Raw genomic sequence first — 13,392 nt, 5'->3', positions numbered from 1 at the left:
AAGCCGAACATCTGACGCGGCTTCTTCAGCTTCCAATTGAGTGTAGGAAGCTGCTGCAGCCAATCGGAAGCTGTGCCTTGGTTTATGAACTGTTTTGGGAGTTGAACGGACTCCTGGAATGGATTAAGTTCGAGAACCACTGTACATTATTATTCTAAGAAAATTTGCAAGCCTTAGGGCACAGTTGTTCTTGAGCTACAGTTTCCATCATGCCAGATCATTCATTGGCCATGCTGACTGAGGCTGATGGGAGTTGTAGTCCAACAACATTTGGATCTCACCTTGTTAGCTACCCCTGCCTTACAGCGCTGGGATGTTTTATTTGTTTTTGTGGACTTTATAACCTGCCCTTCACGATCTGGTCTGAGGGCAGGAATGCAGCACCCTTAACACAATCAATAGCAATAAAACCAGAAACACATAGAAGTTGGAAACTCGGTAAAATAAGGAATGCCAGCAAGACGCTGTACTCCTCTATTAAACAACAGCACTACCGGCCCAGAGTTTTGGCAAGAACGCGTCTATTTGGGGCACGATCTTGCTGAATGTGCAAGATCTCACAATTCTGGGTGAGAGCTCAACCAAAATTGGCATGGAAATGGGCCGGAAATTGGCCAGAAATCGTCAGCGCCTGGAAGGGTACATCGTCATGTCAGAGTGGGTGGTGTCCTTAGATATAACGTAGCTCCTTCATAGGAGCTGTGCTCTGTTAGGTTTTCACCCCCTGTGCTCTCAATCTCTGGCAGACTTTGGGATTTTCCAGCGTGCGGTTATGGTCCTCTACACAGATTGCATCCAGCAATGCAGCTGGCCAATGTACACGGTACGTATTTCCCTTCTTCTCTTTAGCCATCTCTGACGGTTTGGAGAGCTGCTTATTCCCTTTTGCATCTGAGCATGCAAACATGGGCGAGAGAGAAATAGCTATCTTGCTTTTATTATCAAAAGAAAAGTCCTCAACTCTGAACGGATCATAGGTAAAGGTAAAGGGACCCCTGACCGTTAGGTCCAGTTGTGGCCGACTCTGGGGTTGCGGCACTCATCTCGCTTTACTGGCCGAAGGAGCCGGCGTACAGCTTCCGGGTCATGTGGCCAGCAGGACTAAGCCGCTTCTGGCGAACCAGAGCAGCGCACGGAAATGCCGTTTACCTTCCCGCCGGAGTGGTACCTATTTATCTACTTGCACTTTGATGTGCTTTTGAACTGCTAGGTGGGCAGGAGCAGGGACCGAGCAACGGGAGCTCACCCCATCGCGGGGATTCGAACCGCTGACCTTCTGATCGGCAAGCCCTAGGCTCTGTGGTTTAACCCACAGCGCCACCTGCGTCCCCAAACGGATCATGCCTAATCCTTATTATATAAACTTAGAAATTTCAAATCCGTGCTTACTTTCCTGCTCCCCTTGGTGGTCTCTGGGAGTTAAACTGAAAGAGGGCCAGACACTCACCACACACAGAGCAAGAGTGGTGCTGGCAGGATCTTTGCAGCCAAACTCCAAGAGAGACTGACACCAGTGAGATCCGTGTGGAGCGGAAGTCTATGTTGTCAGCAATTGACCTGGCATGGAGCAAAAACATCTGGAAATCAGAATTTGGGAGTGGGGAATGAATGGAACAAGAGAAGTTGTTCTTCCCGGTTAACTTTTTCAGGAGAAATGGTGCATTGCAGTGGTTAAGAGCACAAACTTTGAGACAGAAAGCCTGAGATTCAAAAGCCACCTCAGCCATGAACCTCGCTAGGTGGTCTTTTTAGCAAAGTGATTACTTCTTAGCAGGTGGATTTGATTTAAATCAAGTCGATTTAAATCACTAGTCAGTAAGACTTGATTTAAATCGTTTTTTGCAGAAATATTCATTCTTGCTGGTATCATCTTAATATTTACAACCAGAGGAAGGTTTCATTTTTTGGAATAATAAATTTTCAGAGTGGTTTTTACAGTTATATCAAAAATTACTGATTTGGCTATACTATTAGAAATACATAGACACATAATTATGAAATTATTGTGAGGTTTAATAAGTTAACTTTATATTTCGACAACTTTTCTGCTGTACTTTATTGGAAGGAGAAACAGAATCATTTCCTTAATAACAATTTAACCAATTTATTTAACTAAAACAATAACATTATAGCCTATGTATCCATGTTTGTTAACTGATGTGGTTAAACAATTAAAAAAAAAACCTTAGACTGAGTTTTAGCACACATGAAAAACTTAAAACAAATCCTTATTTCCTGAAGAATAGCCTTTGGACTATAATGTAACTTAAATAGAAAACTATCTTTAGAAATATTTTTCCTCCAAAAGCATTTTATTTGGAACATCAGGTTGAAACACCAGGATAACATGGGCTGTCTCTTGCTCCCTCCCTTTGCCTCCCTCTTTCTGAAAGATCAGACAAGACGTTTAGGAGGTGCTCTTCATTAGTTTGTTTAAAACCTTGAAATGAAAGCTTCAGGTTTCCTCTTTGTGGCCACAAAAGAGGAAGGTTGCAGACTTGTTCACTCGTCAGAAACTATCGTTTTCTATTGCATTTGAACCAGGCAGATAACCTCATAATTATGTGGAGTATTCAGAACATTCAATTTTTTTGTAAATGCTTAGTAGCAAAGCATCAACAGTTACCTGAAAACATTTTTAAAGTTTCCTCGCAGGTATTTTGGAATCAAAAGGATGATCCGTCCCAAAGTGAGGCATTTTTCTGTCCCAAAGTTAAGCATGTACCGTATTTTTTGCTCTATAAGACGCACTAGACCACAAGATGCACCTAGTTTTTGGAGGAGGAAAACAAGAAAAAAAATATTCTGAATCTCAGAAGCCAGAACAGCAAGAGGAATCGCTGCGCAGTGAAAGCAGCAATCCCTCTTGCTGTTCTGGCTTCTGGGATAGCTGCGCAGCCTGCATTCGCTCCATAAGACGCCCACACATTTCCCCTTACTTTTTAGGAGGGAAAAAGTGAGTCTTATAGAGCAAAAAATATGGTACTTAACTCTCTCCCTTTGAAACCAATGGGTCTGATTTTTATCAGATGAGGTTTTAAAACGTTTAGTGTGTTTGGATTGTCCCTTGGGCCTTTGAGTCTCCAGCTGCAATGGCAACTGTGACTTGACACACATTTCGGGTTTGCTAATGAGGGTTCTTGCTTCTTTCCTCTAGGACAGAATGGTCCTGCTTGTTGTTGGGAACCTAGTAAACTGGTCCTTGTAAGTAGCGGGTTTTGTGGATGTTTAGCATGTTCAGGGAATACAATCAGAATGGTCTTACATGGCCCCAGAAATTCCCCCCTCATATCTGAAGTTTTTTATATACTTTTGAAGCAGGAAGGTTAGAAATAATGTAAAGATTTTGTTCTCTAGTTGTTTTGTCTTCTTGTCTCCAGCCCCGGCCCCTGATAAATTTAAGACATTTCCCAAATATCACTCTGATTATTGTTAGCGAAGAAATCTAAGTTCCCTTAAATGCATGGTGGGGGGGGCACTTTTAGCCTGAGGACTGGATTCAGACCTGGTCAGCCTTCTCGGGCTTTGAATGGTGAGCAGGGCCAGAGCCAAAAAAGCAAATGTTGCATAAAGGTAAAGGTAAAGGTACCCCTGCCCGTATGGGCCAGTCTTGACAGACTCTGGGGTTGTGCGCCCATCTCACTCAAGAGGCCGGGGGCCAGCGCTGTCCAGAGACACTTCCGGGTCACGTGGCCAGCGTGACATCGCTGCTCTGGCGAGCCAGAGCCGCACACGGAAACGCCGTTTACCTTCCCACCAGTAAGCGGTCCCTATTTATCTACTTGCACCCAGGGGTGCTTTCGAACTGCTAGGTTGGCAGGCGCTGGGACCGAGCAGCGGGAGCGCACCCCGCCGCGGGGATTCGAACTGCTGACCTTTTGATCGGCAAGCCCTAGGCGCTGAGGCTTTTACCCACAGCGCCACCCGCGTCCCTAAATGTTGCATACTTTATTTAAATATATTTGATGTCCATTTTATGCATTTTTCATTCAACCCCCCCCCTTAGTTTTGGGGAGAATTGTATGTAAAATACAGGACATGTGAAGTTCCCTCGTCAGCCATTCGAAGGGGCCTGATCCTGCAAACTGGCCCATGGCTAGAGGACCCCAATGCTGTAAAGGGAGACCCAATTAGAATAAGTACTAGTTGCTCCTTAATTCTATGCAAGTATCTTCTTATATGCTTGATCTGCAAGATGGCAGCATCCTTCTTTAGTATGTGCAGTGTGGGTGGCGGGTAATATTGGTATCATGAGCTATGTATCAGGATGGCAAGTTATGGGGGGGCCCTGCACCTTGGATAACATAATCCTTGTCCCTTTCCTTTCTTAGTGCCATTTTTGGACTGGTATATCGGCCGAAAGACTTCGCCTCCTACATGCTGGGCATCTTCATTTGCAATCTTCTGCTGTATCTTGCTTTCTACGTCATCATGAAGGTAAAGGGGTATCACCTGCAGCTCTTTTTTGTCATTATTGTGAGAACTTTAACAACTAGCTTTCATACGTGAGCCCAAAAGATGCATTGTGTGAACTTACCAGTTCTACCTGTCTTGTGCCAAACTATAGCAACGCAGGGCTTGTTTCTCATGCCTTATTGATAATAAGTTTTATTGAGTTTCCGCTTTACAAATGAATGGATGTCATTGAACACACAAACTAGCATAGTCCCCAATCTGTGTGATAGATTCCCCAAAGAGAGAGTTACTAAAACTAAAGCTGTATCAAATACCCTCTCCAAGAAGACTGGGAATTGGGGGGGGGCTGATTTTTTTGGGTTATTTTTGACCAATAACCACATTAAATTAAATATTTCATGTTTTGCCACCTTTTGCTATTTTGTATTCTGTCAATTTGTGTCAAAGTGCTATCTCCCATATTATGTCATAGCACGTATTTGCAAGAAGGCAATTTTAGATTGAACATTTTGCTGGGCTATAATTACCGTATTTTTCGCCCCATAGGAAGCACCGGCCCATAGGACGCACCATGTTTTTTTGGGGGGAAATAAAGGAAAAAAATTTTATTTCCCCCCCAGGCGCTTGTGGGGCTGGCAGCGGGGAGAAGCGCTCTTCTCCCCGCCGCCCGCCTTCAGACCAGGTCCGGGGACAGCGGAAAGACGCGCTGCGCCTCCCAGCTGTCCCCAGAACTTGCGGGGCAGGCAGTGGGGAGAAGCGCTCTTCTCCCCGCCACCCACCTGCAGACCAGGTTCGGGGACAGCGGGAAGACGCGCTGCGCCTCCCAGCTGTCCCCGGAGCTTGCGGGGCTGGCAGCCGGGAGAAGCGCTCTTCTCCCCGCCGCCCGCCTGCAGACCAGGTCCGGGGACAACGGGAAGACGCGCTGCGCCTCCCAGCTCTCCCCAGAGCTTGCGTTTTTTTGGGGGGGGGGAAATGAATAAAAAAAATTATTCCCCCCCCCAGCCGCGGCTGCCGCCCCAATCCTTGCGCACACCTGCCCGAAGCACGGGGCACCCTCCGGAGGGCTCCACGTGCTTCAGGCTGCAGGCTGCTGCCCCAAGCCTCGCGCGCTCGGCAGGACCTCCCAGCGGGTGCGCAAGGCTTGCGGACACTCGCCCGAAGCACGGGGAACCCTCCGGAGGGCTCCGCGTGCTTCAGGCTGCAGGCTGCCGCCCCAAGCCTCGCGCGTCCGGCAGGACCTCCCACCGGGCGCGCAAGGCTTGCGCACACCTGCCCGAAGCACGGGGAGCCCTCCGGAGGGCTCCGCGTGCTTCAGGCGGCAGGCTGCTGCCCCAAGTCTCGTGTGCTCGGCAGTACCTCCCGCCAGGCGCGCAAGGCTTGTGGACACTCGCCGGGGCTGCAGGCTGCTGCCCGCAAGCCTTGTGAGCCCGCGGGACCTCCCGCCGGGCTCGCAAGGCTTGTGGATAGCTTCCTGAAGCCTGGAGAGCGAGAGGGGTTGGTGCGCACCGATGCCTCTCACTCTCCAGGCTTCAGCGAAAGCCTGCTGTCAGGGGTTCAGGAGCAGAGGCACAGGGGAGAGAGAGAGCGGAGAGCGGAGAGCGAAGGGGAACAATCCGAGGGCAGCGTAGGGGAGTATGACAGTGGGCCGAGAGATTCCATGAGCTTCTCCAGCGATTCGGAAGATTCCCAGAAGGGGGCACCGATGGCCAGGGCAAGGGGGGTCCCGGGAAGGACGCACCAGAAGCAAGGGGCCAGCGGCGACTCCCAAAGCAGCAGCTGGAGATCGGGACCAGCTTCCCCACCAGGGCGTAGCGGGGGGGAAGAGTCCCATGCGTCAGGGCCGGCTTCCCCTCCAGTGGGGAGAGAAGATGAGGCAGGGCTGACCACGCCCCTATCGCTGAGTGAGGGAACGGAGGGGAAGTCAGACCCAGCCAACCCCCCCAAAGGGGGAAGCAGTGACAGGAGCAGTGTAACGGTCAGGAGGAAGGTTGCCGGCTGGGCGCGCACGCCAAGTTCAAATGTACAGGAGCGCGGGACAGCAGGGAGGTCGGATTGGGAGCCAGGTCCTAAAGCACGCCGGAAGCAGGGGGAAGAATCCGGGGAATCAGCATCAGAAGAGTCCAGAAAGGGCGACAGCCCAGTGGGCAGACGGACCCAGAGGAGAAAGGAGCAGAGGAGGAGGTGGAGCAAGGCTAGGGTCTTGAACTGGTGTCGAGGGGGAGGAGATTCAGATGGAGCTTCAGCGGTCTAGGGTTGAGACGTAGAGCTGCGCGCCGCGGCTTTGAAATGGAAACTGAACCTTATTAAAGACTTTTGTATATAGCAAGAACTGGCGTTGGTCCTTTGTGAGCTGGGACCTTGGGCAGCTCTGACACCTGCATTCGCCCCATAGGACGCACACACATTTCCCCTTCATTTTTGGAGGAGAAAAAGTGCGTCCTATGGGGCGAAAAATACAGTACCTCCTGCACGCCCACTCTAGTGATAGATTTACTTTCTGAGGCTCCATCGTAGATGTCATGGGGATTATTGGATTCCTGTTGAAAAGGTAAATCCCTTGCTACGAATTCCAGTTTTCTGTGGTTCCAGAAGGCTATTCCTAACGCTTAGAATAGCACTGCACTTGGGTGACATCCTCCAGGTGGTTCTTCCTCCAGGGTAACTCTCCCGTAGCCATGGGAGAATGTGGGGTTCCCATGGCCATCTGGCAACTGGCATTGCCAAGGACACCACCGTATGAAAAGTAACTTCCAGCAAATTGAAGCACATTTCTATCACTCTAGGTTCAAATCAATGACTGGCAAAAAAGAAGCAGCAGCAGCGATTTTTTGGGTGGGGACAGTGGCGTAGTGTGGGTTGTCAGAACCCGGGGCAAGGCAAGTAATTTGCGCCCCCTAACCCGGTAGGGACAGAGAGCTGCGAGCGCGCCCCCCCAGATGTTGCGCCCGGTGCGGCCGGCCCCCCCTGCACCCCCCATGCTACGCCACTGGGTGGGGATCAAAGTCTTTATGATGCACCCCTTTGGCTTAAATGTTCTCCTGGGAATTCTCTCTGCTCAAATATCATTTATTTGAGGGGATTATTTTAAGGTTTTTCCCTTTTCAGCTCCGCAGCTCAGAGAGGCTTCTGCTCATCCCTCTATTCTGCATCGTGGCCACAGCTGTGGTTTGGGCTGCAGCCCTTTATTTCTTCTTCCAAAACCTTAGCAGCTGGGAGGTAGGTTTCCTCATTTGTTGCCCTCTCTTGCGCTTCAGGCACAAAATACATACATTTAGAAATACAGTGTGTAATTGATTTCCTCCAAGCTTTCCAACGCTTGCAATGCTCACGAATTTCCAAAATGATCTTAACTGCCCAAAGCCACCCCCCCCACAGCCCTATAATAATAGAAACCTGCACATGAGCCACATGCTTAAAGTTCAATCCATGGAATTTCTGTTAAATTCTTTTCTGTTCTTCTGTTAAAGATATTGGGAAAAGAATTTGGCAAGAGTTGTGCTGGAGATCTTGAATAACTGCTGCCAGGCATTAGGCTAGATGGGCAAGGCCTTCCAGGACTGTCTGCTTGGCATGGCCTTTGTAATCTTGAAGACTTACTGCAGTAAACAGCTGCAGGTATTGGAGGGAGCAGCCTGGTTGCTGTGACTCTTTATTTGTTCTGCCTTCCAATTTGAATCCCTGCCTTCAGACTTACACCTCAAGCTCCTGGGCAACGTTTTATTTCTGTGTTGTTTCAAATGCTGCGACACGCCAAATATTAATGAGGACCAGTTGTGCAGATCCTGCCCTTTATTTATGCATAGTTGTCCACCTCATGCTCTTGGGAGGTCTGTGAAAAAGTTTATAGAATGTACCCAATATTCAGGATTGCAGGAATGAGTGGGGTTTGCAGCCAAATGCACAGGACATCCATGGAAGTGATAATCTTACAACTTCGCCTCTCCCCAAGCACTACAGGAATAATAGTGTTGCAAGCAATGAGAGCTGTTGCACAGGCTCCCCGCCCCCCTATTAACACATATTAAAATCACACGACCCCAGAAACCCGGAAGTGGGGGGAAAGACTTGAAGAGCCTCAACAAAGCTCTGCCTCATGAGTCGGAGGTGCAGCGGGGCTTTGCTGAGGCTCTTCATCCTCTTGGCTAACAGCTGGTGCACAGGAAAGCTGCTGCTGCTACAGTTCCTGTGCATCAGCTGTTAGCCCAAAAGCCCCAGTGTGTTTCTTGGCTTGTGAGGAGACGCTCCCCGGAGCCCAAAGAGGACCTATGGGACCGCCTCTCCTGGTATGCCCCACAGAGGAACTTACGGTCTTCAAATAAAAACATCTTGAAGGTCCCAGGCCACAGAGAGGTTAGGCTGGCCTCAACTAGAGCCAGGGCTTTTTCGGCTGCAGCTCCGACCTGGTGGAACGCTCTGTCCCAAGAGACAAGGGACCTGCGGGACTTGACATCTTTCCGCAGGGCCTGCAAGACAGAGCTGTTCCACCTGGCCTTTGGTCAGGGCGCAGCCTGACTCCCTCCTTTGGCAATCTTCACAGCACTCTAGCCAAATGGTTGCCATTAATCTGATTTGAATTAATTTTATAATGAAATGATTTTAGAATGTTGTATTTATTTTACTGTTGTTAGCTGCTCTGAGCCCGCTTCGGCTGGGGAGGGCGGGATATAAATATAATTTTTTTTTTTAATTATTATTATTATTATTATTATTATTATTATTATTATTATCCTGTTTAGGCTCCAGGGAAGGTCTCCTCATGAGCTGGAGGCGCCGTGGGGTCCTCCTTATTTCACTTCTGCATGCAGGGGGGCAGAACATAACCTACGTGTAAATGGGGAGTCGCCTGTATCCTAGTCAGCCCCAGTAGTCAAGGGATACGATACTGCCAATGGTTTGCAAAGTCATGATTATCTGCTGAAGGCATCGTGACATATATCCCCCGCTCCCCCCCCCCAAATATTTCCCCCCTGCTTCTGGGAGGGTGGGGAGCACACATATGGTAGGAATTTCTCTACAGCACCAGAAAGACAGAACTTTTGAGACCGAGCTGGAATTCACTGCCTGCGCCCATCTTTTCTGTAGGAAACTCCCGCGGAGTCCCGAGAGATAAACCGCCCGTGTATCCTTCTGGGATTCTTTGATGATCATGATGTCTGGCACTTCCTCTCAGCAGCTGCCCTCTTCTTCTCCTTCTTGGTGAGGTTTTCCTTAAAGTCCCTCTATCAATGTCATGCTGGATAGGCTTCCTGTCTCACCTGGTTCCGTGTCATAGCACACTCAGTGCATTCGCACACATTACCTTAAATACTTGTTGTGGTTTTAATGGACATGCAGGTCAGACTTACAGTGGCACCTCAGGTTACGTACACTTCAGGTTATATACGCTTCAGATTACAGACTCCGCTAACCCAGAAATAGTGCTTCAGGTTAAGAACTTTGCTTCAGGATGAGAACAGAAATCGTGCTCTGGCGGCGTGGCAGCAGCGGGAAGCCCCATTAGCTAAAGTGGTGCTTCAGGTTAAGAACAGTTTCAGGTTAAGTACAGACCTCCGGTACGAATTAAGTACTTAACCTAAGGTACCACTGTAATTGAGAGAGAGAGAGAAGAGCCCTATTGGATCAGGCCAAAGGTTCAGGATCCTTTTCTCACAACAGCCAACCAGATGCTTATGGGAATCTCATAAGCAAGAAATGTGCACAATAGCCTTCCTGTGCTAATTAGTATTCCCCAGCAACTGGTGTTCAGTTTGGTAGGATACTGCTTGTAAGTGTGTAGGCAGGGCCTTAATCAATGTTTGTGTTCTCATCCATTACTGCTGCTGTGAGTGGTCACTGTGGCTTTTTATGCCTCCAAGTTAAAGTTTAATATAAATGGTCACACCCCCCTCCCCCAAAATGCTGAACGCCTTCTGGGAGCCTCAAACAACATAAATTCATGCCAGAATTTGTTTCTTTTTATCTGCTGCAACTGAATTAATACATGAATTTCCTAATGGTGGTGAAGCTTGAAGGGCATGGTGTGAGCCCCCCGCCCCCCAACTCACCATCACCTTCTGCCCTGAGAGGGCACTGGGGCAGGGCATCACTTGTCTGGAACAGATCCCAAATAGGATCTATACAAGCTCCATCAAAGCCCAAGAATCAAGAGGACAGATGCAGCCCACGTAAGCAGGCCCAAATTGTCCCAAGCAATCTTTAGCGAGCTGCACTGGTTTTCTCAAAATGTAACCACATGTATTGAATCATAGAACGATAGAGTTGGAAGAGACCACAAGGGCCATCGAGTCCAACCCCCTGCCAAGCAGGAAACACCATCAGAGCACTCCTGACATATGGTTGTCAAGCCTCTGCTTAAAGACCTCCAAAGAAGGAGACTCCACCACACTCCTTGGCAGCAAATTCCACTGTCAAACAGCTCTTACTGTCAGGAAGTTCTTCCTAATGTTTAGGTGGAATCTTCTTTCTTGTAGTTTGGAACCATTGCTCCGTGTCTGCTTCTCTGGAGCAGCAGAAAACAACCTTTCTCCCTCCTCTATGTGACATCCTTTTATATATTTGAACATGGCTATCATATCACCCCTTAACCTCCTCTTCTCCAGGCTAAACATTGTGCAAGGATAAGATGGCTGCAGCATTTGAATTGGCGGCCTTCTGCACACAGATGGGCCTTTCTGTTTTTAGATCCTTTCCTGGGCCAATGCCCACAAGAGGCTAAAATGTATAGCCTTGGGCGAGAAGAGTGCTGGTGCAGGCTGCTCTAGAGAAGCCCTCTCTTTCTGTTCCCCTGACAATTTGTGTTTGATAGGGTGGGGAGGAAGAATAAAAAGGTAAAGGGGCCCCCGACCATTAGGTCCAGTCGTGGCCGACTCTGGGGTTGCGGAGCTCATCTCGGTTTACTGGCCGAGGGAGCTGGCATACAGCTTCCGGGTCACATGGCCAGCATGACTAAGCCGCTTCTGGCGAACCAGAGCAGCGCACAGAAACGCCATTGACCTTCCCACCGGAGCGGTACCTACTTATCTACTTGCACTTTGATGTGCTTTCGAACTGCTAGGTTGGCAGGAGCAGGGACCGAGAAACGGGAGATCACCCCGTGGCGGGGATTCAAACCGCCAATCTTCTGATTGGCAAGTCCTAGGCTCTGTGGTTTTACCCACAGCGCCACCCGCGTCCCTTTTGGGGAGGAAGAATAGAAGCAGCTAATAATCAGGAATAGGCTTCTGCAGATAGAAAATTATGTGCCCACTCAAACTCCATACTCGTTTCCTGCTAAAAATAATCCCACGAGGGAACCACAAAGATCATTTACTTCCATCCCCTGCAGTGCAGGAATCTTTCATCCAACATGGGCCTTGAACCCATGACCTTGACATTAGGACATTAGTTGTATCAACTAAGGTATCTCCCCACCGTTATTTGTTCCCAAAGGTTGGTGGGAGTGGGCAACACCATCTAGAAACTGAAAGGTTCCTTTTTTCTGGGGCATCATGGGTGTTTGCTTCCGCAGGAGGCTGAGTTGACCTTTGCCTGCCTGCTTTTGGGTTTGCTGACGTGGGAGAGTGTGTTCTGCAGAACCACCCGGAAGACCAGACTCCAATCTTTGCCCTGCTTTGTTCTAGGTCCTGTTGACTCTGGATGACGACTTGGATTCTGTGCGGAGAGACAAGATACCGGTCTTCTGAACCGCAGGAAGTTTTGGTGATGCTTGCTCAAACCCATTGTGTTGCCGGCCCAGGGCAGTTGACGGAAAACAAACTTGTTGGTGTACACAAAGCGCATCAAGTACACACTGGAAAGAAACGTGTTCAACTGGCAAATAAGGAAGACCTGAACAGAGGACAGGAATCTTTTTGCAACTGGAGGGTTCAGGCTTGTATGCCAGATTGTTGGTAGAAAGTAGAGAGATGAGAATAGTTAACTGGGGGGGGGGGTGTTCAGATCTTTTTCAGCCATCTGATGAAGAATAAAATTTACTCCCCAATGTTAATTTTAGTGGTGGAACTTACGCTTTCACTCACTGCCGAGAAACAGCGGGTATACGTGCAATAGTGAGGAGACTTGAGAGATCTCTTGTATTGAAAAATCAAGCATGTATTGGCTATTGAAGCTATGGTTCTTAGTCTGATTCTTCAGATGTATATGGTAAGCCGTTACCCTTTTCACTACTCATACCCAACTGCTTAATTTATCACTATTAGTTTACAATGGAGCGTCCTATCTGCTCCTGCACAGCTAGAAATGAAAAGCACACATCTCAGAAAGGAGCTTTCCAATCTGGGCTACAGATGTTCTCTTCCTCATCCACAATCTGCCTCTCCTCTCCCTGCCATCATGTTATTATTTATAAAGCCATTTTTCAGCCCCCTGAAATGACAGTGTTGGTCCTGTTCTCAAAGAGGGTAAAAGGCTCTGTGTATTGCAGTGTTACGATACTTCAAGGTCTAGGAGTCTCCCCTATCTCTTCTGGCTGTTGTTGCAGCAGACTGCTCATGAATTCTTTTCAGAAAGCTGCAGTTATTATTATTAACATTTGCTGTGAATGTCAAATGTTTTATTTTCTAAGGATGCCTTTCTCTTGATAAGAGGAAGAGGAATGGTTTTAGGAAGCAACTCTTACCTTTTTCCTAAATTGCTTTATGGCACGACGTTTCTTGTTTGTCCCCTGCTCTGCTAAATTTTTGAATCAAAAGTTGGTTCACTATGACTAGGTAAGGTAGTAATTATTATTCAGAAAGTGTATTGATGGAATTTACCAAAATATCTGCCCATTCTGCTGTTAATTCTTAAACCAGCTATTAAACCAGCTCAAGACTGTGCTGTCTGCTTACCTAGGTAAAAGTACTTTTGTATCAAAGTACCAGGTGCTGAAATTCTGCACTGATGTGTTTTACAATGTCGTCGTGTCAGATGCAATCAAATGTTTAAAAGAAACCTGAGAACTCAAGATTAGTTCCATTCTTATATCAACTAAAAAAA

At 48.1% G+C, this 13,392-nt stretch overlaps 1 protein-coding gene across 3 annotated transcripts in view; it reads left to right on the top strand.

Moving 5' to 3' along the window:
• SIDT1 (SID1 transmembrane family member 1) overlaps positions 1 to 12,403 on the top strand; it is a gene marked incomplete at its 5' end in the record, with an annotated part of 44,245 nt that extends 31,842 nt beyond the window's left edge. For all 3 annotated transcript variants that reach the window (XM_079960247.1, XM_079960246.1, XM_079960248.1), the window contains 6 exons: positions 747 to 823; positions 3,158 to 3,204; positions 4,332 to 4,437; positions 7,522 to 7,632; positions 9,499 to 9,612; positions 12,036 to 12,403. In XM_079960247.1, the coding sequence (XP_079816373.1) occupies positions 747 to 823; positions 3,158 to 3,204; positions 4,332 to 4,437; positions 7,522 to 7,632; positions 9,499 to 9,612; positions 12,036 to 12,098 (518 nt within the window). In that variant the 3' untranslated portion in view covers positions 12,099 to 12,403. The remainder of the gene's footprint in view (positions 1 to 746; positions 824 to 3,157; positions 3,205 to 4,331; positions 4,438 to 7,521; positions 7,633 to 9,498; positions 9,613 to 12,035) is intronic.
• Positions 12,404 to 13,392: the final 989 nt, after the last annotated feature.

The sequence above is a fragment of the Podarcis cretensis genome, assembly GCF_951804945.1.
Source record: "Podarcis cretensis genome assembly, chromosome: 17".
Classification (NCBI taxonomy): domain Eukaryota; kingdom Metazoa; phylum Chordata; class Lepidosauria; order Squamata; family Lacertidae; genus Podarcis; species Podarcis cretensis.
The sequence above is the reverse complement of the archived record's forward strand: the minus strand, read 5'-3'. Positions and strand labels throughout refer to the sequence as shown.